The sequence below is a fragment of the Apostichopus japonicus genome, chromosome 13 (assembly GCF_037975245.1).
Source record: "Apostichopus japonicus isolate 1M-3 chromosome 13, ASM3797524v1, whole genome shotgun sequence".
NCBI classification, from domain to species: Eukaryota; Metazoa; Echinodermata; class Holothuroidea; order Aspidochirotida; family Stichopodidae; genus Apostichopus; species Apostichopus japonicus.
This window is the reverse complement of record NC_092573.1, coordinates 24633013-24659133: the sequence shown is the minus strand read 5'-3', so window position 1 is coordinate 24659133 and position 26121 is coordinate 24633013. Positions and strand designations below refer to the sequence as shown.

The 26121-nt window shown below is 36.5% G+C and overlaps 3 protein-coding genes across 6 annotated transcripts in view; 2 read left to right on the top strand and 1 right to left on the bottom strand.

Annotated features, from left to right (window-relative positions):
• The window catches only part of LOC139979172 (heterogeneous nuclear ribonucleoprotein K-like), a 96103-nt gene extending 93471 nt beyond the window's left edge, over window positions 1-2632 (top strand). For all 4 annotated transcript variants that reach the window (XM_071989901.1, XM_071989898.1, XM_071989900.1 and 1 more), the window contains one exon: window positions 1095-2632. In XM_071989901.1, the coding sequence (XP_071846002.1) occupies window positions 1095-1128 (34 nt within the window). In that variant the 3' untranslated portion in view covers window positions 1129-2632. The remainder of the gene's footprint in view (window positions 1-1094) is intronic.
• On the bottom strand, window positions 2100-16117 carry LOC139979174 (alpha-methylacyl-CoA racemase-like). The gene is made up of 6 exons (XM_071989907.1): window positions 15959-16117; window positions 14724-14981; window positions 14053-14196; window positions 12585-12745; window positions 10820-11006; window positions 2100-8171 (listed from the first exon to the last, which is right to left on the bottom strand). The coding sequence occupies exons 2-6, from the start codon at window positions 14968-14970 to the stop codon at window positions 7762-7764; spliced, it is 1149 nt and encodes a 382-aa protein (XP_071846008.1). The 5' UTR covers window positions 14971-14981; window positions 15959-16117; the 3' UTR covers window positions 2100-7761.
• Window positions 16118-16450: 333 nt separating this feature from the next.
• On the top strand, window positions 16451-25556 carry LOC139979176 (mortality factor 4-like protein 1). Its single transcript, XM_071989909.1, has 11 exons — window positions 16451-16860; window positions 18006-18052; window positions 19101-19168; window positions 19383-19472; window positions 19771-19904; window positions 20819-20889; window positions 21352-21453; window positions 22065-22147; window positions 22480-22582; window positions 23660-23729; window positions 24101-25556. Exons 1-11 carry the CDS (start codon window positions 16830-16832, stop codon window positions 24268-24270), a joined length of 969 nt encoding a protein of 322 aa, XP_071846010.1. The 5' UTR covers window positions 16451-16829; the 3' UTR covers window positions 24271-25556.
• Window positions 25557-26121: the final 565 nt, after the last annotated feature.

Here is a 26121-nt window from a genome sequence, read left to right as displayed (position 1 = left end):
GTTTGTTAAGGGAAGAAGGTGTGCTCGTATAAACGGCTGTGGCAAACGGGAAAATCTGATTGTTGAAGCTAGCAGCCGACTGATAGGATAAAGGTACAACAGGTTGTGAATACCAAACATTTATATCGAGGCAAAATGGACAACAGGAGAGGAGTGAAAGAACAAGATGGAATACCAGGCAGTTATCTCATCAGAAAGGAACATTGTTTTGATAACTTGAGAGAACTTTTACGCTGGAAGCGGGCCGCCGAACTGTAGCAACCTCCTTTGACGAGAGACGACTGTTTAATAATCTACCATTTATTGTGGAGTAATCGCCATTCTTTGGAGGAATTCGCCCAGCAGACAATGAAAACTTTAAATGCTCTTTACTTGAATATTCCTCGCCCTAGCCCCAGATGGAGGTCTGAATCGGTGGTAGTAGGGTTAGGAATGGAGTCTTCTTCATTGGTAGCTAGACACTTGCATACATTAACATATGGTTTTCATAACATTCATTTGTAGCAGCTTATATATCCAAGACAACTTTAAATCTTGCCCATTAGCAAGTAGTCATGCTTCTCCAAAATATATAAAGCATAACCTCTACCCCTTAAATTAGCCATTTTTTCATAATAGCATGTCATTTTGCACATATTGAAATTTCATTTTTTTTGGTCAATTTTATGAAGGCATCTGGCAACACAGCCAAACTGAGTGACATCATCATGGCAAACTGAAATTTCTTTGTAATGTAACGTAATTACAATCCAAGTCGAGTATAATAATGCAGAAATTTGAGCTTTTGACGAACATCGTTCATGATGATCACAAACCCATCAATATTTATCTGGCAGCAGACATTATAAGTCACCCATTAAAACCCACCGTAGTTTAGAAATTTGAAAAGGAAGAAACCTGAAAGTGGGTTTTTAACTAGCAGTGTTATAATATTTAACCACAACTGTAACATCTATGTCTACATGATGTCTGTCACAGGGGCATTCATTGCATTGGCATTTATTATTTATCGAGGTAGTAGTTGTAATCCTCGATTCGTTTCTGTGATGACCAACGTCACTCTTGAAGTTGTTTGTGTCTCTTTGTCTTCACAGCGTGAAACGATACTCTGGCAAGAGTGGATACTAGCCGAGAGAGATAGAGAGAGAGGATTGCCAGATGTAATATATCGCTACTACTAGATTCAGCTGGAAAGTACTGGAGGCAGTTGACCCTTATTAGGTTATAGTCATTATCAATCCACCTACCCCCCTCCCTGGCACCCACCACCATTTTAATAGAGATTTTTTGCCTTCCCTTCCCTTTTTGCTACAAGTTGGTTGCCATGAAGTGATCTATTCATGAATTAATCTATATATGCATGTATTGAATTTGCATTTATTGTAAATATTGCAGCCAAAAGATTTCTTTTCATCTTGTTACCTTGTCACACACTTCATTCAGTTCCTGCATGACATTGTATGATTACCTATAAACTCATGTTGCTTTTAGGGTTATTGTTTTCGCAAAATGAAGGAAAAAAATGATTTTTTCACAGTGAATCGTATAAATTTTTGACAGTAATATTTTACTTACATTTATCTGGAATACATAGAAAGTTTTGTCTGTGTTCGAACGTAGACATATCTTTCTGTTAATTCATATTGAGGTGAGATTAGACATGATTGGATACTACTAGAATGAATAGTTATTAGTTATGAATATTCATGAACTCCTCGACATGAATAATAATGTTCAATTAAAGGATGATAAGTCAAATTGTGTAACTCATAGTTCACACTTTGGGTGACACTGGTCAATTGGTCAACACCTGGTGTAGTTGCAGACATGAATTGCAAAACAACACTATAATCGGATCTCTGCGTAACGTTGCGTAAATAAATATTCATATATACTTACCGTGTTAATGGAAGGGTTCTCTTCTAACTGTATATATCTCTAAACTTTTGGTGTGTATCAGTAGTAGCTTACTTAAAATAAGCACAGTAAAGAATTCAACAGGCTCGCATGATGGGGTCAAAACATTTATGAGTGTGTAATAATTTGTAATAAGTATGGCTTTAACCTAATTATGAATAACATTTTAATCTTTGAATTCCCCCCTCTCCCCCACCCCCCCCCCCCTACTGAGTAATGATTTGACCAAGCAAAACTTCCAAACTGGTGTCAATTCACATTTGCTTTACTAAATAAAGCATCAAATCTAAAAAGAAGGCCATTTTTTAAATTAGTACTGTCATGAACACATCCAACACACAAAATAACACACAAATAATTCTAAATGTATCGGTAAATTTTTGTATGTGGAAGTTGCCAAAAAGGTAAAACAATGTTACGGTTATTTGAGATGCCCATGTATAGATACCTCCTTGTATTATAGTCCCATCAGGTATCCTCCATAAGTAGCATCATATCTATAAAAGAGGAACAACTTTGACAGTTCGCCCGTAGAGTTCAGTCATTTTTTTGGTATGACGTATTGTTTTTAAACCCATTTTGTCCTATTGTCTTCCATATGAAAATACAAATTCAATCTTGGGTTTTTTGAAATTCCATTTTTAAGACATTTTGTTTCTTCTTCTTTTTTCCTTTTGATCTTTTGTTAAGAAATAAAAAGTAACCAAATGGTGAATCGTTCCTGGAATTTTTATTCTTTTCTGCGTCAATAGTGTTATTCATACAGGCAAGGGTATTCATGAAATACACACTGCCAGTACAATCCTATCTTTAAAGGCATTGAAGACTCGCCCCAAACTGCGTGCGGTCATCTGCAAAAGTTAACTCTCCGATTCTTGCAAGTGACGTTTTTACGTGTCGCTACAAATTGCAGACAGTAATGAAACGTGATACCTTGTTATCTTTAGCTGGACCTGAGATGTCCATCTCTGTATCGTTTGTACACTGTGATGTGGGTATTGACCACAGCTGTGTGTACTGACTGTTCACTAGTGTCTAATTACCGATGGTAGCAAGCTGTTTGTGTGTATTTCTGGGATTGATGGTGGTGTCTAACACTTCTGTTACACCTCATTCGAAACTAGGTCAGATTACCGGCATAAGACGTTTCTTTTTGCGCGAGTCTTCACACCCTTTAAGACTGAATTTGATTCTTCAGTTCGTCACAAATTGAACTGCTTGAATGTAACTGCAAGGGATGTCTATAAAAGGGAACAATCTGAAAGTGAGGGAAGACCCATTCTTGCAGGTCTGTTCTCTATTTAAGCATTAATGATTATGAAAGGGATAAAACTTGCATAAATAGCAAGCCAAATCCCATTATAATGGTTAGGCCATAATGTGGGGTATTAAACGCTTATATGTGTGCTGATTAACCGTGAATGTGGGCTAATAAAGTCAGAATATGGGTCATCAGCATTGCCCCCAAATATGATAGACAGTCTAATACGGACAGCAATGCCAGGGGGGGGGGATTGCTAGCCCAAAGGTGTTATAGGGGGAGGGGGCAGGCAGGAGAACCTATATTCTAAAAATAATTTCTGATCATTTTGGGGGAGGGGAAAAATCTGGTTTAAAGTTCTTTTTATCTACTTTTGAACAAAACTGAAAGTTTGAAACTTAATCGAATTCTGTATGGATCTAATGACAGATTGGAAGCATTAGCCATTTGTGCTATACTCTGGACATCATCTGTGGACATCATTTATTCCCCCCCCCCCCAAAAAAAACCCAAAGAACTATTGTTGGTGAGGTTGCTTGATATCGTCCGTTTCCAATTAGCCTCTTGCAATTCTAATATTTATTGGCTAGGCTTAATCAACAAAATGACCACATGGGTATAAAATTTAATTCCAACTTAAAATGCAATTAACAATATTTTTTTTCTTTATTATATCTTTAATAGCAAATTTCCCAAAAGGAAATCCATTTGAAAGCTGAGGTCACACTGGTATTATGAAAGTATTAAAGCTTTAACATTAATAACAAAATCTGGTTTGAAGTACTTTTTATCTACTTTCGAACAAAACAGTAAGTTTGAAACTTAATCAAATTCGGTTTGGATCTAATGGCCGAGAGTACGCATTAGTCATTTGTGCTATGCTGTGGACATCATCTGTATCTGATAAACACATTTTGAAAGTAGGTCAAAAAGGCAAAGGTCATGCCAAGGTATGCAAGAGGGCATGTATTCCCCACCCCCCCCTCCAAAAAATTAAAAAACTAAAGAAATATTGTTGGTGAGGTTGCTTGATATCGTCCATTTCCAATTAGCCTTTTGCCATATTCTAATATTTATTGGCTAGGCTTAATCAACAAAAATGACCACATGGGTATAAAAATTAAATTCCAACTTAAAATGCAATTAACAATATTTTTTTCCTTTATTTTATCGTTAAGAGCAAATTTACTAAAAGGAAATCCCATTGAAAGCTGAGGTCACACTGGTATCGTCCACAGATGACGAGCTCATGCCCTAGATTTGTCTTGTTACCCTAAGGCAATTGAACCAATAGCAACCATCTTGTGCATCTGCCAGTAACCTTGGTGGCAAATTATGCTGAGAAAAAGACGGGCCAATCACTTTCAAATTAAAATTCCTCTCGCTACTTATTACCAAAATCAAGATCCACTCCGATAGCATTATTTGCCATTAAGTTGATTGGTTTGACTTTTGTAATGAAGTCAGTCATAATAAGATTCGCTTTATAACACCGACGATTGTAATCAGTAAATTTCTCGAAATCGACAGTAATGCACATTTAATGGACGGCCATTACAGCAACCCCAATACCGGAAAGATTCAACATAATGGTCAGCTGATTAATAATTGCTGGTAATTTGCTGTTTGTAAATGTAAACCAGAATCCATCTTTGAGATACTGGACAAATTTTTGATCATTTCTGCATGGCAACCAGCATTAGCCCGCCATCAGGATCTCAAAGCAAATTAATATTTATCGGTATATTTAATATTGCATATCTTTAAGGATGGCTGTAGGACTGTTTGGGGGGGGGGGGAATAGTTGCTATCTGTCCAGACTGAAATCATTCCTTGGGAAATGATCCTTGTAAACATCCAGTGCTCATCAATTAATGTGATTGGATTACTTTAGTCATGCAGAGACCATTTGGATTCATGCAAAGACCATTTGGACAGCAGCCCCTCCAATGCAACGCGAAAATCCACTTCAAAATTCCATGGCCTCAAATAGCATGAACAAGTGCATCGTGTGTAAAATTCGATACAAATCTGTAAAGCAAATAGGATGTTGAATGGCACCCAAGTGAGCTCTGTTGTTTTATATGAAATTAAAAGAAGATGTTTTGGTTGAGTTAATACAATTGATAAGACAATCATGGATTGATGAACTTTTTACATTTAGGTCGACACTGACGGACTCTGGGCCAAAGTTGTCATGGATTTTAGTCTTAAAGGAACATTCCAAAGATCATTAAGCATACTTTTACGGTTTAATAGTATGGTGAAAATCTGAATAGCCAAGGAATCATTTTCACTCACTCATTCTTTAATTTTCGACCTCTGGCAATCTTTATGAAAATGCACACAGAATGAAGTTCCCTGTATTTGATAACACAGCTCTCAGTCCAACCTGGACCTGTTTTATGTATTCTAGAAACAGGTCTAAATGTTAAATGGTCCATATGCGGATGATATACCTCTGAATATACCCAGCAACACCAGATATTTTAATATGATCATATTTAATGACAGAACTTTTGGTATATGACATTTGACAAATGACATTTGAGGAATGACTGACTTGTTTGGCATGTCTAAGCCTTTCTTTTCATGTGTTTCCAATATTTTTCCGGGTGAAAGTTCTTTCTATGTGAGTCGTTAGAGTCATTATTTGAGTCTATTTGAGTCATTAGAAAGTCAAAGGAATGAAATTAAGCACTCGTTTTTCTCTTGTCCTTTTTGCTTCGATATATTTATTATTTCAACATTTATCTTTGTATAATTATTGTACAGAAATCTGATTTTATATTACAATTATAGTGATGTGCTTTCATTGACGCATCCATCCATCCCACCTACTAATAATAACACTTCTAAGGAAGTAACGTTATGTATGCTGTCGAATGGCGACAGACATTGTCTCACATCACGATTGGTGAATACTTATAAAGTAATATTAAACTCAATGCTATGGATATACTAGCAGCAATGCTGTACGTGACTCCTCATTCAAGACTTCAAATTAAGATAAATTTCTGTTAATTGCATAGCAGTTTCATCCCTCTATGAAATACACAGTACTAGTTAGAAACAACATTTGATGAAATCTTCCATTGATCAAAAATAAAAATATCTCAAAGAAAGAAAAAAGAAGCCACAATGTAATAGGTTGTAATTTTTGGCGCCAGCCTTCGGTGGCTTTTGTTGTTGTTGTTGCATAAACGGGAGTAATTATCCGAAACGGTCGTACATAGACGTGCATCTTATTACTTTGCCCTAATTTCATTTCGAAGATGTTTGGCTTCATCAATTCCTTTTTTCTTTCACATAAAAGATGCAGCGCTACAACAGAAAACATCTTTACTTATCAAATTTACAATTTCTATGTGTAACTCTTTGTGTCTCAGTCTTTTGAATCTATATTGGTAACTATGGTAACAAAGCACAAAACACATCATGGTTTCCATGAGGTTTCATTTAGGCGAGGTTTATAATTACATGTGCTGCTATGTTACGGTGAATACAGAGGGAGCATTCAATGGTGCAGAAGCTCATTGCAAATGGAAATGTAGGCCTACTCAATAATTAACTTGATATTTATAACTGTAAAGTTATATCAAATTTCTAAACACCTTGTTTGAGCCAAAAACGTGCCTCTCATTGGGGTTTAACAAACTGGGGCCTCAAAAGATAAAAAAAAAACGTTCATGACAAGAGGGGACTTTTTGTAGCATATTTGGGGGCAATATTGATGACCTTTTCTTAATTTTCTAAATGTACTGATTTAATGTACAGATTTCAATGATACTGATTTCTAATGTAATGATTGTTTAAAACTGTTGCCAATGGCAGTCATGGGGCATACCCCACAATAACAGCTGGCAATACTCACACTGTATGTGCTACGATTCGTGCTGTCGTTTTCAGTAAACAGAGAAATTCATTTCATATTCAACTCACCAATACAGAAAAGTCATAAAACTACTGTAGCTTAATTAATGTTAGATTATCATTATCAATATGTGCAGTCAAACTAATACTAATACCCTGTTGACATATGGCAAGGTTGGCATTTGTTTTTCATCTGACTATATTCTCTTCCATATTTGCTGCATTTGACTTTGCACTTTGCAGAAAAAGTAAAAGTACTGCTTTGCTCTCAAATCAAGATGATACCTGCAGGTCACAGTTTGTGAAATAAGAAATGGTGTAACTCACTCTTTCAAGACCCTAGCATTCCTTGAAATGTGGAAAAACGGAGAACTTAACTTGGTCAAGAAATGAACCAGAGAGGTTTTTAAGAAATTGGAGATGTATTGAACATACTAAAACAAATTGCACAATTAACCAGAAGAGTGAGTGGCAAACAAGTATACAAGTAAATAAAAACTTACATGGAATGCCGCATTACACGTAAAAAAAAATCTATGATTATAAAAATTACAAATATTGCATAATCTTAGTTTTTGAACTAGTCTTTTTTAAGGACTAGAAATATCATCCAAATTTGTTCTTCAAAAATTGGACACAAAATATCACATATTGTACTGGTTCCTGTGTCCCATGCACTCACAAGTTGACCTGTACATTGGCCGACAACCTTATAATTTAGAATTAACACTTGCCGTCTCCACCGCACCGCTAGCTTCTAACTCCTTAATTTCTTCATCTTTGTATCCTAACTCTGCCATTATTTCTGGGGTGTGCTGACCAGCCTCAGGGCGGGCTGTGGTCGCCGGTACTCCTGGGGTGCGGGACAAACGTGGTGCAGGGACGGGCTCGTAGCTGCCAGACTGATTCGCAAGGAACGATTTGTTAGCTTGGTTGTGTGGATGGTGGGGCGCTTCGTCTCTGGTCAGCACAGGGGTGACACAAGCGTCCTTCCCGTCGAAGATCTCCGACCACTGAGACTGGGTTTTGGATGCAAAGATCTTGACAAACATCTTCTTCATGGCAGGCCATTCACTTTGATCCATCTGTGAGGGTACATCATCTGGTGACAGCTGTAACCCTGTCGAGAAATATCCAGCATCATCAGAAAATCTGTGCATTTGATAGTCATGCCAGAGGACCAATGATATTAAATTTGGTCGTCCAAAAGATATCAAATGGGAGTAGCCAAAGCTTTCTTGCGGAATGTATGTTTCACTTATTGTGTATTTTGGAGAGTTATGAGATATTAATAAAACACAATGTACTAAAAAAAAAAAAAAAAAGTTTTTGGGATTTCAATCTGATGAATTGGCTTACAGCACCATATTAAGATCACATAGAACTGTATAGGGGTATGCATCTAGTTGAAGGGTTTTTGCTAAAATCTCCATACCTCTATCTCTAAATTACTATCATATTCAGTGACATTAGCTGACGGTATATTATAACCTTCATGCTGGCCACACACACACACACACACAAACATATACCTGACAAGTCTGCACAGCAAACACCTGACAACGTAATTTTCAAGCTATCAAGGTAGTCACCTTCAAGCAGTACAGTTCTGGAAGATTGGCCTGCATAACAAATTTAGGTTGCGTACTACAGCAGTTCAGTCATCTAAATTAAATGCTCTTTTGCCACAAAAAAACAAAAAAAAACTGTGTGATTCCACTTTGAAGGAAGACTTTATCAGCATTGATTGAACCAACTTTAAGAGCAGAGCAGTAACTTGACCTGCTTTTGTATTGACTTTTGATGATATTGTGAAACACGGAGATATCACAATACAACAAGGGATACCGTCGGCAGTCACATCAATATTTCATAATTGTTAATGCAAGTGAATAATAAATTTCAAATTAAATAATGACCGTTAAATTAAGAATTTAAGGATGTAGTTTTAATACCAAGCTTCACTATATTGATAACATTGGTCAAACACTTACACACCTGAAATGACATGCTTCAATGGTCCATAAACCCACACTGCACAATCCACAAAATGCCCCACAAAAAACTTAAACAGAAGCCAGAAAAATACTAATAAAGCTAGAACCAAGTCCAGTTAACTGCGCCCACAAAATACCTTATCAAACGCAAAACAAAACAACAAGTCCCAAACCTCCTGGAGGAATATTCATAGTTACGATCAAAAATATTTGAGATTATTATCGTCGCTGCGATATGAAGATTATTGCCACAAGACAGATTATACAAACCGAGATGGCTTATTTCCAGATCCGAAATGAATCATAGATCAATGAATGATTAAGTAACGCTCTTTGGCTTTTAGTCTTGTAAAGGTCAATGATTATTTGGGAAGGTGAATAATTTGCAACTCATCTTTGTTTGATTCCAGCTGCACACTGATGCATTTAGTCTCGGAGTGTATTATTTTGACACTATAATAGACTTAGTGTCTTATAATGTTTATAATGTTTAGTGTCCCACTCTAAGTATTGGTCAATACTAATGTTGCTTTGTATCTTTGATCCTTGCTGAAGTGTTTGATGTCTGCTCTTTTGTTGTGTACGTGAGAGTCATTCCTCGTACTAACAAAGTCACATATGGAGATTGTTCGTTCAGTGCTGCAGGTCCTAAACTCTGGAATTCTCTTCCTCATCACTTGAGAAATGTCACATCTATTGATACTTTTAAGAAGCATTTGAAAACTTATCTTTTAAGGCTTGAGTATGGGCATTAATCTTATTTGTTGTTTAATTCACAATACTGTGCCCATTTTTATGTAAATTTATATTTTTATGTTCTTTATTGTGGTTTATAACCCTGTCTTATATCATTTTTCACTTTTATTGCTGTTGTTATTACTTTTAGGTTTTCTTAAGTTTGGTAATTTTTTTTCTTCCAGGTATTGGTTCTTTTGTACAGTGCTCTTGAGCATGTTTTATTTCACGATAACAGCACTTTAATAGACATGGTATTTGGTTGGTTGGTTGGTTGGTTGGTTAGTAAACGTTAATAATGTGTAAAGCCCCCAAAGAAAATGTATAAACTGAATATTGAAAAATGCATGTTGTAATAGCAGCAGAAGGTCAATGGATGTCATAACATTGGATTTCATACATTGGATGTCATAACATTGGATGTCATAATATTGGATGTCATAACATGTCATAACATTCTGTGTTTGAATATCGATAGTAATTGAAAGCATATCAAACCAATACAGATTTATACAAACATTTTACAAATAAACAAATGAAGGGAATAAGTAGCTAATTAGCTGGAAGAACTGAGGAAGAAAATTTGAAGAAGTCGAATTTCAAAATTGTGCAAATCCACTTGAAATTTGAATGACATTTGTGATTAGGTTATTCCTGACTTTTGGTATCACTTGTCACTTTTGACATTTTATTTACTATTTACATTTTATTATTAAGTAACTGTTATTATAAACTTAGTACAGGTCTGAGTTCCTTTTCTCAATACATATTAAGAATTTCTGTGTGCTAAACTAAGAGTTCTTCTGAGTGGATGCAAGCAGTATTTCATGTAGGGAATCTATATTTTCAATCCTAAAAAGGAAAAAAAAAAAAGAAAGAATTCTTTGAAACTTCATGACTTTTCCTGAACCATACCCCCATTTTATTTGATTTTTAAATTTCTATGACATCTGTATTACAAACTTGTTTACTCTTTGCCGTGGAATTCAGGGGTTAAAATAGAATTTTTTTATGTCTAAACATCAGTTCTTCCTACCTTCTAACAGCTTGGCATAAAATTGAGGCTCAAGGGCTCCAACAGCCATATACTTCCCATCTAGTGTTCGATAGGTATCGTAGAAATAAGCCCCTCCATCCAGAAGGTTTGCTCCTTTCTCATCTCCTAGTACACCAATATCACGTGCCATGAAAGTCCAAGCAGCTACGTATGCCGACCCTTCCACCTGTCGATTCAAAACAATACGTGACTTCAAGGTAGTGAAGCTCACTTTCTACAGCTCTTGCTTCCACACAGATATTTAAAGCATGCCCTCAGTTTTGAAACAACATGCTACTGATTGGTAAAACAACACACCTTTTAAAGGATTGCCTAGCGCTCAAATTTACAGTTCGCTACAAGGAGGTATTCGGTAATGTATGAACTAATCTTTGATAGCATGCAGGTTGTACACCAAAGATGTGATTTTCTTAAAAAATTAATTTTGTTTGAAGAATCAACCATCTGGCAACACTCTAGTGAATGACATCATCATCTAGGTATGAGCTGTACATGTCACATTTCTGTCGTCGTCCTCTGAAATGAGCACTTTACTTTATCCAAAATGAAGAAAAATGTGATAAATATAATTTGTGAAATGCATTGTTGATGATATCGAGGTGTGAACCAGACTGGACAATGTCATCATTTGTCAAGAATACTTTATGCATATTCATATTTTAATGAATCTCTAAATAATCCATTGTTGATAAATGAATGTATATGTCAAATACTTCATTGTAAAGCCGATATATGACATAACAAAAATGGTTAAACCATGACACAGTGTTAGCGTTAGATCGAATAGTTTTTATTTTTTCCCTCAGAATTTTGTTAAATATAAAAAAACTGATGTCTCACGTCAGAAGCTATGAATCATTGTAATGGGTTTTTTGCCTATAGCAATAAATATTATTATTTTTTTTTGTCTCCAAATTATTTTTACATTGTGCCCAAGTGACCAAATTCCTATTCACTTCAAAACAGAAAACAGTGCTATCTTATACATTACTTTTTCATAATTGCACAGGAACTTAAAAGCCCCTGGAAAGAGAGTAGAGATTCAACATGTAGATCCTTGATTAATATTTAAGGTCCTGATGCCTGAAATTTATGCTAAGTAAAACTTTCAAACACTCTCTTTATAATCCAGTAGAAAGGTCTTTTTGCATTAAAGCTTCCTAAATTATCCAGTAAGCAACTTTATGTAAAATTATCAATTCCCCCCACATTTTTTGTCCAACCTCATGAATAGTGAATCTCATAATCCGTTAATCTGGTGTTACTATTCCAGTACTTTCTCAAGAGCTTAAGGCTGTTTTCCACCAAGGAAAGTGCATGACCCCAATAGTGCTTCATACAACGATAATCTGAATGGTGGTACTGCATGTGTCAAATTTTTTTGGGACTGTTTAATAGAAGTGGAAGACGATAGGCAGTTGAGGTGATATCATAAAAACTATGGATGAATCACAAGAATCAAACATTTGGATTAATGGTCAGTTGGTCGGGTACTACATGAATTTATATACGAACATTGGATTATGATGTAAACAGAAACACAGCACTTCAACCTGTTGACATACACATCAGCCTACTTTACACGGCAGTTTCACGTCCTTGAGAATGGTAACAGCAACTTTGAAAACTTTGACGAGAATTTTATTCCAGCAAGACCAAAAGAAGTCGAGGAACCTGCACATAGTGTTTTGACATATCACTGCCATTTATTTGATGTGGCTACATCACAAGAAGAAAATCTCACCATGTTAGCATCAATGATTTGACCTTTTCCTGACCTAGATCTCTCAAACAGAGCCATGCAGATACCCAAGGCACACACCATTCCACCTCCAGCAAAATCACCCATGAGATTTATAGGGGCATGGGGAGTTTCACCTTTCCTGCCAAACTGAGATAAAACCCCTGAAGGCAGAATCGGAGGATTGAAATAAAAAAGAAAGAGATGAATACAGTAAATGCTGAGAGTCACAAAACATCTATGTAAATATGGAAACAAAGGGGGGGGGGAGGGGGGAACAGACCAGAGCGAGGTGAGGTAGGAGATCTGCCCCTATCCTCTCCCCTACCCACCAACTGTGACTAGACTATTGATTCCATGAGTAATAGGTGTTGGAAATTAAAACCTCCAACTGCTATAACCAGCCTACTGGATGTCCCCAAGCCATACATATCTGATACGGCTATATACCATAATCAGCCTACTGAATGGACCCAATCTATGCACATCTAATATGGCTATATATCATTACCAACCTATTGAATAACCCAAACCATACATATCTAATATGGACATATGCCATAATCAGCTTACTGAATGAACCCAAACCATACATGTCTGATATGGGTATATATGTGATAACCACCCTACTGAATGAACCTAAGCCATACATAATTGTTATGGTTATATGCCATAACCATGATGAACCCAAACCATACATATCTAATATGGATATCTGCCATAACCAGCTTACTGAACAAACCCAAACCAAAACATGTCTGATATGGCAACATGCCGTAACCAAAGGCATGTATTTGTTATGGCTATATGCCATAACCAGCCTATTGGATGAAACCCATACCATACATATCTAATATGGTTATATGCCATAACTAGCCTACTGAACAAACCCAAACTATACATGCCTGATATGGCAATTTGCCATAACCAGCCTATAGGATGAACCAGTGGCGTAGGAAGGTACTTTTGAGTGGGGGGGCTGAAGACTGATGGCCAGCCTGGGGGAGGGGTCTAGGGGGAGGGGGTGTCCCCCTCCCCTTTGGAATTTTTTTGCATTTCCAGGTGGCCTCAGATGCAATTTGGTGCAATATAGCACACTTCAACTCCCACTCCATTTTGTAAAGAATTTTGCATTTTCACCTGGCCTTAAATGCAATTTGGTGCTCCAAATGAGATTTTTTTCTCATTTGGAAATGAAAAAAGGGGTTTTCTGACTTGCGGAGCAGGGGGGGGGGGTGGAATGATACTTCCGCCCCCCCATATTTTTCACTGGGGGCTGGCGCCCCCCCGGTTCCTACGCCCTTGGGATGAACCGAAACCATACATATCTGAAATGGTTATATGCCATAACCAGCCAATTGGATCATGCCCAAACCATACATATCTAATATAGCTATATGTCATAACCATATGTATTTGCTATGGTTATATGCCATGACCAGCCTACTGGTTGACCCCAAACCAAACATACCTGATGTAGCTATGTAGTTGATGTCATGACCTGCCATCTTGCTGAATGGACCTGACTGTCCAAACCCAGTCATCCTAGCATAGATCAGTCCTGGGTTTTCCTTCATAATTGACTCTGGTCCTAGGCCCATTTTCTCCATGACCCCTTTGAAAAGTTTAAAAAAAAAAAAAGTTTCTGGTATACACCATGGCAGCAGTGTGTTAAAGTGTAAGTACACTTTATATATTTAAACAACAAATTTCGGAGCTAGTGGAAATTACAAAAGTTTCTTTCATAAACAGTTCAAAGTTTCATTAATAGGCAACTTTGAGGTACAAAAGTAATGAACTGAATTGCAATCATTCTTGCAGCAATTTTCTATTTCTCCAGCACAGAGCATTGGTCATCTACAGTAGATGTGCCTGCAATTGATCCAGCAAGTTTATGAACTTCCTTCTCAGCTATTTCCCTGGAATAAAGGTGGTAGCTACTGAATAGTTAATGAATCCATTCAATCATTTCAAATTTGTAACCAGATGCTCTTGCTATATAAGCTTAATCACGCCCAAACAAAGAGAGATCTATTCCATTTCAAATCATTAAATGTCATTAAAATGAAAAGCTCAGATTAATTTCCAACGGGAAAATGCATCACCCACAATGCATCAGTTACTGTCAGGGATTCCACAAACCTGGTCTGAAGGGCTCAATCAACACATCTGCAGATACACAGAGCTTCTTTAGAACTCCAAGCCCTTCAGGTTGCTTCCAGTTCAGAGCAATTGACTGTTTTCCTCGACAGAGCCTGTCGACAGCCATCAATTGGTTTGTCCTGTCTACCCGGATAACCCTTGCACCAAAGTCAGAGAGGATCAAACCAGCATATGGGGCAGGTGCCAGACCAGCAAGCTCGATAACCTTTATTCCTCTTAAAGCCATGACTCACTTTCCTGAAATAAGTTGACCATTGTAGACAAATTAGAAATATATTTTACCAGTATTTCAGTCAAAGAGAAATATTGTACCTTTCTTGTAATTACTCCGATCACATAGAAGTTCTAAATAGAAATGGATTCAAATTTTCATAAAGGCGGATTATTTTCTCTCACAACTGAGAATCAGTTAATGAATTTCTGTAGTATTTCTGAAAATATTTCACATGGAATGTAGCATTACTATCTTAAATTGCATAATTGCATTGACTGACTATTCATATGGAATTTTGCAAAATTTAACAATTAAATCTTTTCACATTTTGTAAGCTTATAGGCCTATATATTCAACAATGGTTACCACAATACCTGCATGGTAAAGTACTAAACCTTGTGTTAGGGTGATATTTGTCACTTTCTTTAGGTGATTTCAATGTGCAAGTCTGTGAAACTGTGGATTTGCAGTTAATATTACCCAAAAGGCAAAAATGCTGTTGGACCTACATGCTATATGATCAGATTATTTTCATTCACACTGTGTGCTTAGGGTATGGAAAATAGGTGGCACACAAAAATTGGGGGGGGGGGGGATACTAGACAGGTTATTAAAGTTCTCAGCTAACTTGCTAGCACAAAAGATTCAAAACAAAAACCCAGCAAGGATAAATAAACTTGTGAACTTAAAACATAGGTCTATTGATATGATTAAATAATGGACACTACCTATTAGGCTAAGTATTCTATTGAAAGCAGCTCTCTGATCCCTTTTCCATAAATTTTAGGAGAAATCATCATTTGTGAGGAAATAAAGTAATTTCTTAATAGTTCATTCAACATTAAGTTAACATGATTGAAAACTATTTACGTCTTATACGGCGCTGGTACTATAGCCAAATTGTTTGTGGAACTTAATGATATTATTACTAGTAGTACTCTCAATGACTTATAGCCTAAGAATTACAAGTATTTGGAAACGATCAGGTAACGATATTGACCAGTTTGAAGACTGCTGGTGTTAATTTTCGTCCCTGATCAGTGGAGTACGATATTCACTTGGAATTCTGTGGTGTGCAAGTCTCACATTTTACATCCAGGCACCTCTGCTGTAATAATAGCTTCAAAACTCTTTTTAGAACAGCCTGTTAGCCAGAGCGCCAATGGCCATATGTTGGAAACTTGCTATACAAACTGCTCACGGCTGACGTCCTATGGTAAACAAATTTCGATATAACGCGTTTAATGTCATGTGACTTATCATATGATTTGTCAATTTCTTAGACTTTAAAATGTCACTAGTACATAAAGCAGACTTAATTACAGCCACAATGTCTAACATACCTATTTTTTTGTAACTTAAGTGTCTTTAATAAGTCTGGTATCCTATAAAAAAATGAAATACTAAGTACAAACGTGATATTGTGAATTTTAATTATATGTGATTTAACAAAGTGCATGGTGTAAGCAGTTTATTGTTTGATTCGTTGTTTGCATGCTGCCACTAGTATGGTAGTGCACTTTGCGATGGTCAAACTTTGAAATCTTGCACTTGTCTTGGATATTTAGGTCGCTGTTTTCCTGACGCACGAACTGTCGACCTGAAGTACAATGTGACTAAATTTAACATTGAGTGGTTTCGAATTTGCAGTCACCAAACTTACTATAAGAAATCTAACATAAATTCCCTGCAAATAGATTTATTCCACGGCTGTCTATCCTAACAATAACATTACTGAGGCTACATGCTACAGTGAAACAACTAACGCTTATTAGCCTAACAGCACCAGTAACAGACTACAATAGGCAATAACGGACTCATAACGTTAGGCTCCGTTCTGCAATTCTACTGTGGTTAAAAATCGATGAAAGATGCCATCAGGGAAAGTCAAATTCACAGATGGTAAGTAGGCTGTTGCCCACAAACATTCGTGATTGATGGTCGCATTAAATGTAAAGAAGTATCACTGGGTTGCATTGGGGACGCTGCGCTGGTAATAAGGCTACCGCACTCCCTATGCCACTTCTGTTATGTTACATCAGACTCGTAGACCCATTAGTAATAGAAGGAACACGGTAGGCTAAGTATTACAACACACTTTATGATTTTACCATAGCTACCCAAAAGTATGCGCGACATTAAATTTATTCCTGAAGTGATGTATTAAAGTGGCAGAGAATGTAACTTAGTTAAAGCCATTGAAGACTCGCCCCAAACCGTGTGCTGCGCTCAGAAAAAGTATTTTCCGTTGCTTGCGAGTGAAGTTTTCTTCTTGTCGCTACAAAATGCAGACAGTAATGAAACGTGATACCTTGTTATCTTTCATCTATACCTGAGATGTCCATTGCTGCTTTGTACACTGTGTTGTGGGTATTGACCGTAGCTGTATGTGTTGACTGTACACTAGTGTCTAATTACCAACGGTAGCAAGCTGTGTGTGTATTTTCTGGGATCGATGGTGGTTTCTAACACTTCTGTTACACCACATTCGAAACTAGATCAGGTTACCGGAATGAGACGTTTCTTTGTGTGCGAGTCTTCACACCCTTTAAAGGTCTATCTTAATAATATTCCACACATAGTTAAGCTCTGTACCAATATTTTGTCCCTAGCTTGACATTTGGTTGGTTGAAGTTACTGTCTTTTGACTGGCTAAACCCTCCCTTACTCCAGGAGATGCGGTGTCATGTTGTTATATGTTCTTCTTGTTAATAAATTTATCCTTGACATAATTAGTGTTTTAGAATGTGTGCTTACAAGTTACAGTAGCTACCAATTACCTTGTATTTACAATTTAATTAAAATTGAATTCTATCGTCAAAATGCTTCATTTTCCAACTGCGTCAATACCAAAATTCCGCACTAATATTTTTTACAAGACAAGACCAGTTTTGATGTTCTGCATTAGTTCCTTGTAAGTTTTTGTTAATTGCCTTATACTTATTGGGATGCTACAGAAATATAGAAGCAATCAGCGAATCAGAGAGTTTTGTCTCAATTTTCTAATTCAGAAGGAAACCCAGTTTCATATTCTTGTTTCCTAACAGGAGAAAGGGTACTATGCTTTCATGGCCCACTCTTATATGAAGCAAAAGTAAGTATGAAATTATGAATGCAGAGCATAGTGGACTTGCATTGCATTGCATGAAGGTACATCAAAGCCCAACCCCCATGCACACCCACCCCCCCCCCTTCCACCATACATCGCCTTGTTCCTTTCTTGGTTGTTGATGAAGATGGGAAATATCTATTAAAATGTAGATGCTAAGGCTAAGGTATATTAAAGTCAAAGGTTATCAACCCTTAAATTGTGTAAATCCCTGGCATTCAAAGTGGCCCTTTGTATTGTCACCAATATGTTTTGAAGGATTTCCATAAAGATTCTGCAGAAGCAAAAAATGGTAGATATTTGTGGGGCCTAAACAAATGCAGGAAAATCTTGACCATATATTACATTGAAAGCTGAAAAATATAAACCCATTTTGCAATTAGGCAATTTTTAGTCAAAAGGGAGGGGCCGGGATCTCTGTTGACTCCTTCCCCGGAGCACAATAAAAAAATGGTGGTCACCCAGCAAAAACTTTGAATAACAGGGGTGTTTTGGGTATATATCTTGCCAGTTTTGAAACAACTGTCGTAGAAGCTCAGAACATTTCTGGAATATCTTGATTCAGGTCAATTATTCTAAGCACATTCAAGTATTGATATATGTGAAGAGTCTTGGTCCTCTCTAACCAAATTTTGAACCCTTGAATACTATTGCAGTAGTCATACACCATCAGTTACTCTATTGATTTATTATGATTATTGATTTATTGATTGATTGATTGATTTATCTATTTATTTATTGATTGATTGATTGATTTATATATTTTTATATATTTTTAAAATATTTTTAATATATTTATTTATTATCCTACGTGCTCTTGTGATACTTAATGGCGTAAGATAGTAGGTTTCAGTCATGTAGTGGGATCGGTACAGCTGCGCATTGCATACAGTACTTCATATATGCGAGGATGTATGTGGTCTTGCAGAACTCTTCCTTTTTGTTTTTGTAAGGACCATTAAAATCTTTTGTACTTCTGTTTCACGACTGATGACATCTTTATTGCTATCTTCCTTCTTTCTTTTTTCTTCAGTGCACAAAAACTCAAATGAAGGACAAACAAATCAAACATTTTATTCATTACAATGGCTGGAATAAAAAGTAAGTTTTCAAAGAATTGCATATGTGTTTTTAACATATCTTTCAAGATAGGAGTAAGGTCAAAGTGTTTCTTTTACTTGCTCTGTATAAAAGTGTTTTTTTGTTGTTGTTATCTTCATACCTTGTTTATATATATATTCAATAGTAACATCATCTGTGACCTTCATCAAGTGTCTAATTTTACATCTTGATTTATCTCTCCTTGCGTCCTCAGCTGGGATGAGTGGGTACCAGAAGGTCGAGTCCTGAAGTTTAATGATGCCAATCTACAGAAACAGAAGGAGCTTCTTGCAGCTCACAAAGCGTAAGCACCTTTACTTAGCAAGTCGTCCTATCCGTTTGCTTTCAGATTTTAACTTTGATGATGGTATTTTATTCAACTATGATTTCCTCCGAGGTCAGAGGACTTGTTCTTACTATTAATAAAGTAATCGTGCAGTAATCATGTTCCTTTGTGACGAGTGAGCAAAAAAGAGAAAAATTTAGATTTATCTATGTTGACACTATACTGCACCACTTTATTGTTGGCTGTCCAGTGGGGATCGAAACAGAGAAATCTAACCATAACCATCTATGCATCCTTCTCATTAATTTAATAACAGGAAAGCCAAGAAAGCAAGACTTCAAAAGAAGCCACAAGATAAAGGTGAAAAAGAGCGATCATCGACTCCATCTGCTGAAAAGCAGGCCAGCAAAAAAGCCAAACAGGAAGCAACAAAGGCCGAAGTTGCTCAAGGTACCTATCGATGTATTCAGCTTCATTCTTTTGTAGTCATGGCCTTTGACATTTGCGGGAGTTTGGGTAGAGTCATACAGAAGAAAACAATTTAACTTGCTGTTGTGACCAACACATGTCCTGGTGTTGAAGAGGTGTATGAAGGATCCATCAATCAGCTCCTTTCAAATTCATTGGGAATTTGTTAGGTTACCTATGTGTAAAATTGTCTTATGTAAAGTGCATTATTTTGCCAGGTAATTCTGAGAGATTGTGCTGACCTCGACCCTGTTGCCCGAGGATTTCCTTGCTTGCGGCATCAAGTCTCGAACAGCCTGGTGTTGTGTTGTAGCTAGAAAGCATAAATAATTACCTTTTCGAGTCAGTATTGGGGGAATGCAGACAAACTTTACTTCCTTAGTATGAACAAATACATTGGCTTGTATCAGAGAGAGATTTCTCTCCTCCAATATGTTTGGTTACTTGCTTGCCATAGGCAGGCAATTAGTCTATTTTAGTCAATTTGGCATGTATGTGTGTGTATGTATAGGTATTAGTGGGTTGTGGCACCCTTGCTTGTAAAGAAGATATCTCCAGAAGTTGGCCAGTGTCATAGACTTGGAATGTGGATTGCCCATAATTGTGATAATCGTAAAGGGGTTTTATCTCAAGTATTGTTAAACTTGGAGTAAGTGCTGCATCCATCAGAACAGGTTAAACTCTAGATGAACTTATAAGTAGGTCTTGATGATCACAATGAAGGTTGAAATTTACCAAAAATTATTGTATGTATAGTGTTACATTAAATTTTCTGATTGAAATGTGATATGAAAAGACTACTAAAAGAAAGGAGGGTCATCAATCTGGACTACTTTTTTTTCTTTTCCATTTAACAGTTTAATTAAACTTTGTTGTTTGCATTCTTTCTTTAAAAGCTACTCCAGAGGCCACGCCCGAATCTGGGAGAAAGAAAAGAGCCACCAGAGGGGAGTTGAATGTAGAGAGTGTGAGTCGTAATGTGATATAATTAATATTTATAATTTTGTTTTTTGTTGGTTTGAGGATTCATTGTGGAGGCAAACGATAAGTGTTATCTAACTGTTTAAATTCTTTTGTTTCTTAGATCTGTACCTGTCAGCGACTCTGCAAGCGCAGCAAAACTTTCCTTGTCACAAAAAAATTGAAATGGATAAAATTGTAGAATGTTATGAAAATTGTGACCAGGATGATATCATGTGGCACTTGGCACAAACTAATTTTGACTTGCAGATGTAATGTGAGTTTACAAAGCAACATTTAAAACATTGAGGGGTTAAGTTTTCCTTTGATGGTGTATTAACCATTAGCCCAAAAATGGAAATTCATTTATATGTTTATATTTATATATAATTTTATATTTTTTATTATTTTATGATTTATATATAAGGAAATACTACAATGAAATCTTGCAATATGATTTGCCTTTCAGGAGGAAAGTTTCTTGAATAAAGTCGAGGTTAAAGTTCGAATTCCAGAAGAGTTGAAACCCATCCTGGTTGATGACTGGGACCTTATCACCAAACAAAAGATGGTAAGCACATTCATCGTCGACAATTACCAAAATTGCAGTCTTTTCAGTTGTCATGGTTACTGTTGACCTGTTTGTGATGTCCCACCCTTACTTTTCCCACTCACAGATCTGTACCTACAATTGCAACATTTGACCAGTTTGTGGTTCAGTTACGTTTTACAGAATATTCAAAGAGTGAAGGATTAGATAATACCAACAGAGATTTTTACACTAAAACTGGGTTTTTAGAAATACATATTTTATGACCATTGTAACTCAGACATGAATCTTAGATTTGCAAGGTGACATAACATTTTTTTGGTTAAAGTCTTTAATAGAAGTACCGATTAGTCCCAACATTTTGCAGGTTCCCACCGTTGCTTGTCCCCATTCACGGACCTGTACCTACGGACTCCCTGGAGTTTACCGTGATCGTACTGTAGGCTGTAGTAGTGTACCGGGAGAGAGGATGGTTCACACTAATAAATAGCGCCTGATGTCACACTGTATATTATTTGTTTAATCTACACCAGTTTTGGTTTCCATTTGTTGTCAGCAATTTATGCTCTTCACAAATTTCTGTCCTAGATTATCTCTTTATTTATTTATTTTCTTTATTTTTTTATTGTCAGCTTCTCCACCTTCCAGCCAAGCACAATGTAGATTCCATCATAGAGGACTACATCAAACACAAGAGGACAAAGACTGCCACCAAGTAAGCAAAAATAAAGTTGTTTGTAGATTTGATGCAAATTGATAAAAATGTCTCTCTGTGACCTGTAAGGTTCCTGTAGTCAGATTGCTGTTGTTCCTTTGTCACATCTTTGACACATCATATCGCTTAATTCTCCTCATGGAACAGCTTGTTATCATGTCCAATAATTCCCTAAACCATGTTAAGAATCGTTCTACTTTACTGGCAAGCATGTATATCATGTTGCAGGAATTTTTATTTCTATCTGTTTTGGTGTAAATCAGTTAGAAAATGGTTGTGAAGAATTTGATCTCTAAATGTAACGTTTTTCAAACTAATTATCTTTTCTGCAGAGAAAGCATTATTATTGAAGTCACGCAAGGATTGAAGGAATACTTCAATGTTATGCTAGGGACTCAACTCTTGTACAAGTTTGAGAGAGCTCAGTATGCAGACGTGAGTATCTTAGCAACAACAAAACAGTGTATCTTAGCAACCACACAACAGTAGCTGACCATTAAGTGTTTGAATTCATCATACCTTATGTGTGATGCCCTCTGATAATTACATATCTCTAATAAATGTAGACTTTCTGTTGCTCAGGACAAAAATGCTGTGATTTACTTTGGTTCATACCATAAAAAAAGAGCGAAGAAAGGTGTGTGATGAAGCAGAAAAATGAAAATTTGTTTGTTCATCCAAACACTTCTTTGTAACCTCTCTGTTTAAGCTTTACTTCATAAACTTATGTCCTAAGAAAACTACCATCATGGACAATCTGGACAAAAATGTCAACTCCCTTAAAAAAAATCATGAAAAATTGGTTCTACCCGAGTCTCCTCAACCAGAGTGCAAACATGTTCTATGATAAAAGTCATGGATTTTATCATTTAATTTGAACACATAAACCATCATTAAAGTTATTTTGAAGAATTTGTGGGATCCCTGCCAATATGTGTGTGTGTGTGTTTAATGCTACTAATTGTCTGCTCATCTTGTCCCTGTAGTATTATCAGTTATCATAAGACTCATGAGTTGTTTAACCTGATGCCATCCTTCTTCAGGTTATGCGAGATACTGTAGCTTGTGACTAGCAGAGAAATGGTTAATAGAGACCAATGCGGAATTACAATGAGTTAGGCTCGTTTGGTTGACACGCAGAAGTTGTAGTAAACTATTCATTTCACTGACCATCTTAGCCAAATGATTTCTTTAAGCTGTATGATTTTATATTCAGATTTCAGTTCACTATGTGAAATGAAAATAACTAGATGGCTGATGTACCGGATCAGATATTGCCAGCAGGGCTTTTATGCTTGTTACTCGATTCCTTTTCTAAATCAGAACTTGAAAGTTTAATCCGAGTGAAGACGCTCAATTTTCCTCCAAGCATTATTCTGTTTACTCTTACGAGTGTTCCTAAGATAGATGTGGTCTATTATTATTGTTAACAAGACATTTAAAATGTCAACTGTGTGGAATATCTGAGTGATCCGTCGTTATTATAGATTTTTGTTTCTGTTTTTTCCCCAGATTCTTTCAACACACCAAGAGAGTCCAATGTCCAAAGTGTATGGTGCTCAACACTTTTTGAGGCTGTTTGGTATGGAATCACTTCTTTTTATACCTTATATATTGCTTTCTTTCAAATCCTATAAATTTACAGATAAAGTCCTGGCTTAGCCGTACACCAATATCTTTGCTCTACGCCATGGGGCAAATTCTCCTCATTACAAAAGTCATTAGCCTCAAGTTTATCAATGTGGTTTGTAGAAAGTCTGATTGCTTTGTACTACAGAAGTTATAATAGACCAACATTAACAATATATTTACCCATGCTAACAACAGACGTTATAAATAATGACCAATGGCATAGAAATATATACCCAGGCTCACTACAGTAGGCTCGTGGATTAATGTAAGACAAAAGAGTCAACTTGATCATTGATTGAGGTCATGTCTGTTTACTTTCAGTAAAACTTGGAGGCCTCTTGGCATTCACCACCTTAGATGAGAAGAGCATGTCGCTGCTCCTCACTAATGTCCACGATTTCTTGAAATTCCTCCTCAAAAATTCATCGACCTATTTCAACAACAGTGACTATGAGGTAGCATCGCCCGAATACCAGAGGAAGGCTATGTGAACTTCATTGGACTTAACATAATCAAATCTCCACCATCCCAGCCCCTTTCTCCCCCCCCCCCCACCCTGGAGATTTTTACATCGAATGAGAACGGCTCCGTCTTGCATCAGATTGTTTCATCCAAAGTTTTCTGTTTTTGGAAATTGTGTTGGAAAAGTGGCATTACATCAAATATCCAGTGGTTCTCTCACTCACTGAGAGAAAGGTTGAAAAATGCCAGAAATAATCGTCTGACAACAGTTTAAGACCAAAGTTTAAATCAGGGTTAGTTTTTGTTCACAATTTCATTTTTATTGTAAAATGAGCTGACACATTTAACGACTTGATTGGGTTAACATGATCTCTGGTGTCATGCACTACTGTGTAGTATGAAACACATTTTGGTTAGCAAGGAATCCTAAAAGGGTAAATGTTTGTAAGAGAATGATCTAGAAGCCTACATCTGCTTTAATTACAAAAAATTAAAAAATCATTTATTGAAGTATAAAAACCACTAGTATTGGAATTGTAGTATTCATGTTTATGGACTTATCACATCATGTTTGCAAATTGATCAGTTTTCAGAATTCAAGTGTGCAAAGCATACATGTATTTTCTTGTACATGGAAGTGTGTGCAAGGGGGACTTGTTGATGGATGGGGGGAGGGGTGGGGGCAGATTAATTAGTTTGGCTGTCAGCATACAGAGTTCACAACTTCATTGTTTCACTTGTATGTCAAGGTGTCATTTTCAGACTAATTCTCGTCTAGTTTTTAATGGTCTGCAGGTAAGACTAAACATATTTGGCACCACAATTCCAGTATTTCTTGTTAGTGCTTATAACATTTGAAATATCATGTTGGGTTTAACTATAGCCAGTATTATGTCATGAATGTCAATTGCACCTTAGATATTAAGGAATCTGATACATATGCATATAATCCCTCTCGTTTCCCCTTAAAGGACACCTGTTAACAACTTTCAAACAATCATGCTCCACAATAATGTCCCACCACCCTCTGAATTTCTCAATTTTAACCTGTGCTGCTAAAGGAAATCTTCCAAATGCCTTGTATTAAATTAGCAAGCACACCCGCTCCTCAAGAAATATGTTTAATCTCAGTGCAGGACATTAGTACTGTCATTTAACACAAAAGAACTCTGTGCCTGGAGGGAATGCTTTGTGAGAAAACTACTTAAATGAGTTTAGAATCAGTTGTGTTTCTTTCTTTATTACCATCTTTGTAAATAGTTTCTTTATTTAACAGTCAAGCAAGTCAAACCATTACATGTTTTTCCAAGATAAACGAATGCTTTCTTGTGTACTCTTTGGTACTTGATGTCGTTTTGTTTCGGTACTTGCTGTCTTTTGGTTACCATAGTCTCTACAGCAGGGTTTCCCTAACTTTATCCCCCACAAACCCCCTGTGGATGTCAGAGTTGTCCACAAACCCCCAACTTTTCGAGACACGATCTGAGTCATTGTTATACTATAATACACATAACAGTGCTTCCTAAGAGATCAAGTACATAGTGAAATATTGTAATGGAAAAATATGAGATGAAAAAATATTTATTTAGATACTACAAGATCAGATCAGCTCTTTATATTCACGACGTACTTTCATGCGAACACCAACTTCACCAAAGTCATGCGGCCTGTTTCTGTTTCATAATTCAGTTATTTATAACATGCACGGCACGGTACGGTACTAATATGGCAACATATGCGTATTGAATGCGAAAAAAGTTTGTCGATAGGTACGACTTTTGTACATTACTAAATTATATGATGATGACTTTCTGAAATGTCTCACAAACCCCTGCTCTACAGGATCAGCTTATACAGCCACACGTGTGCACAGATATTTC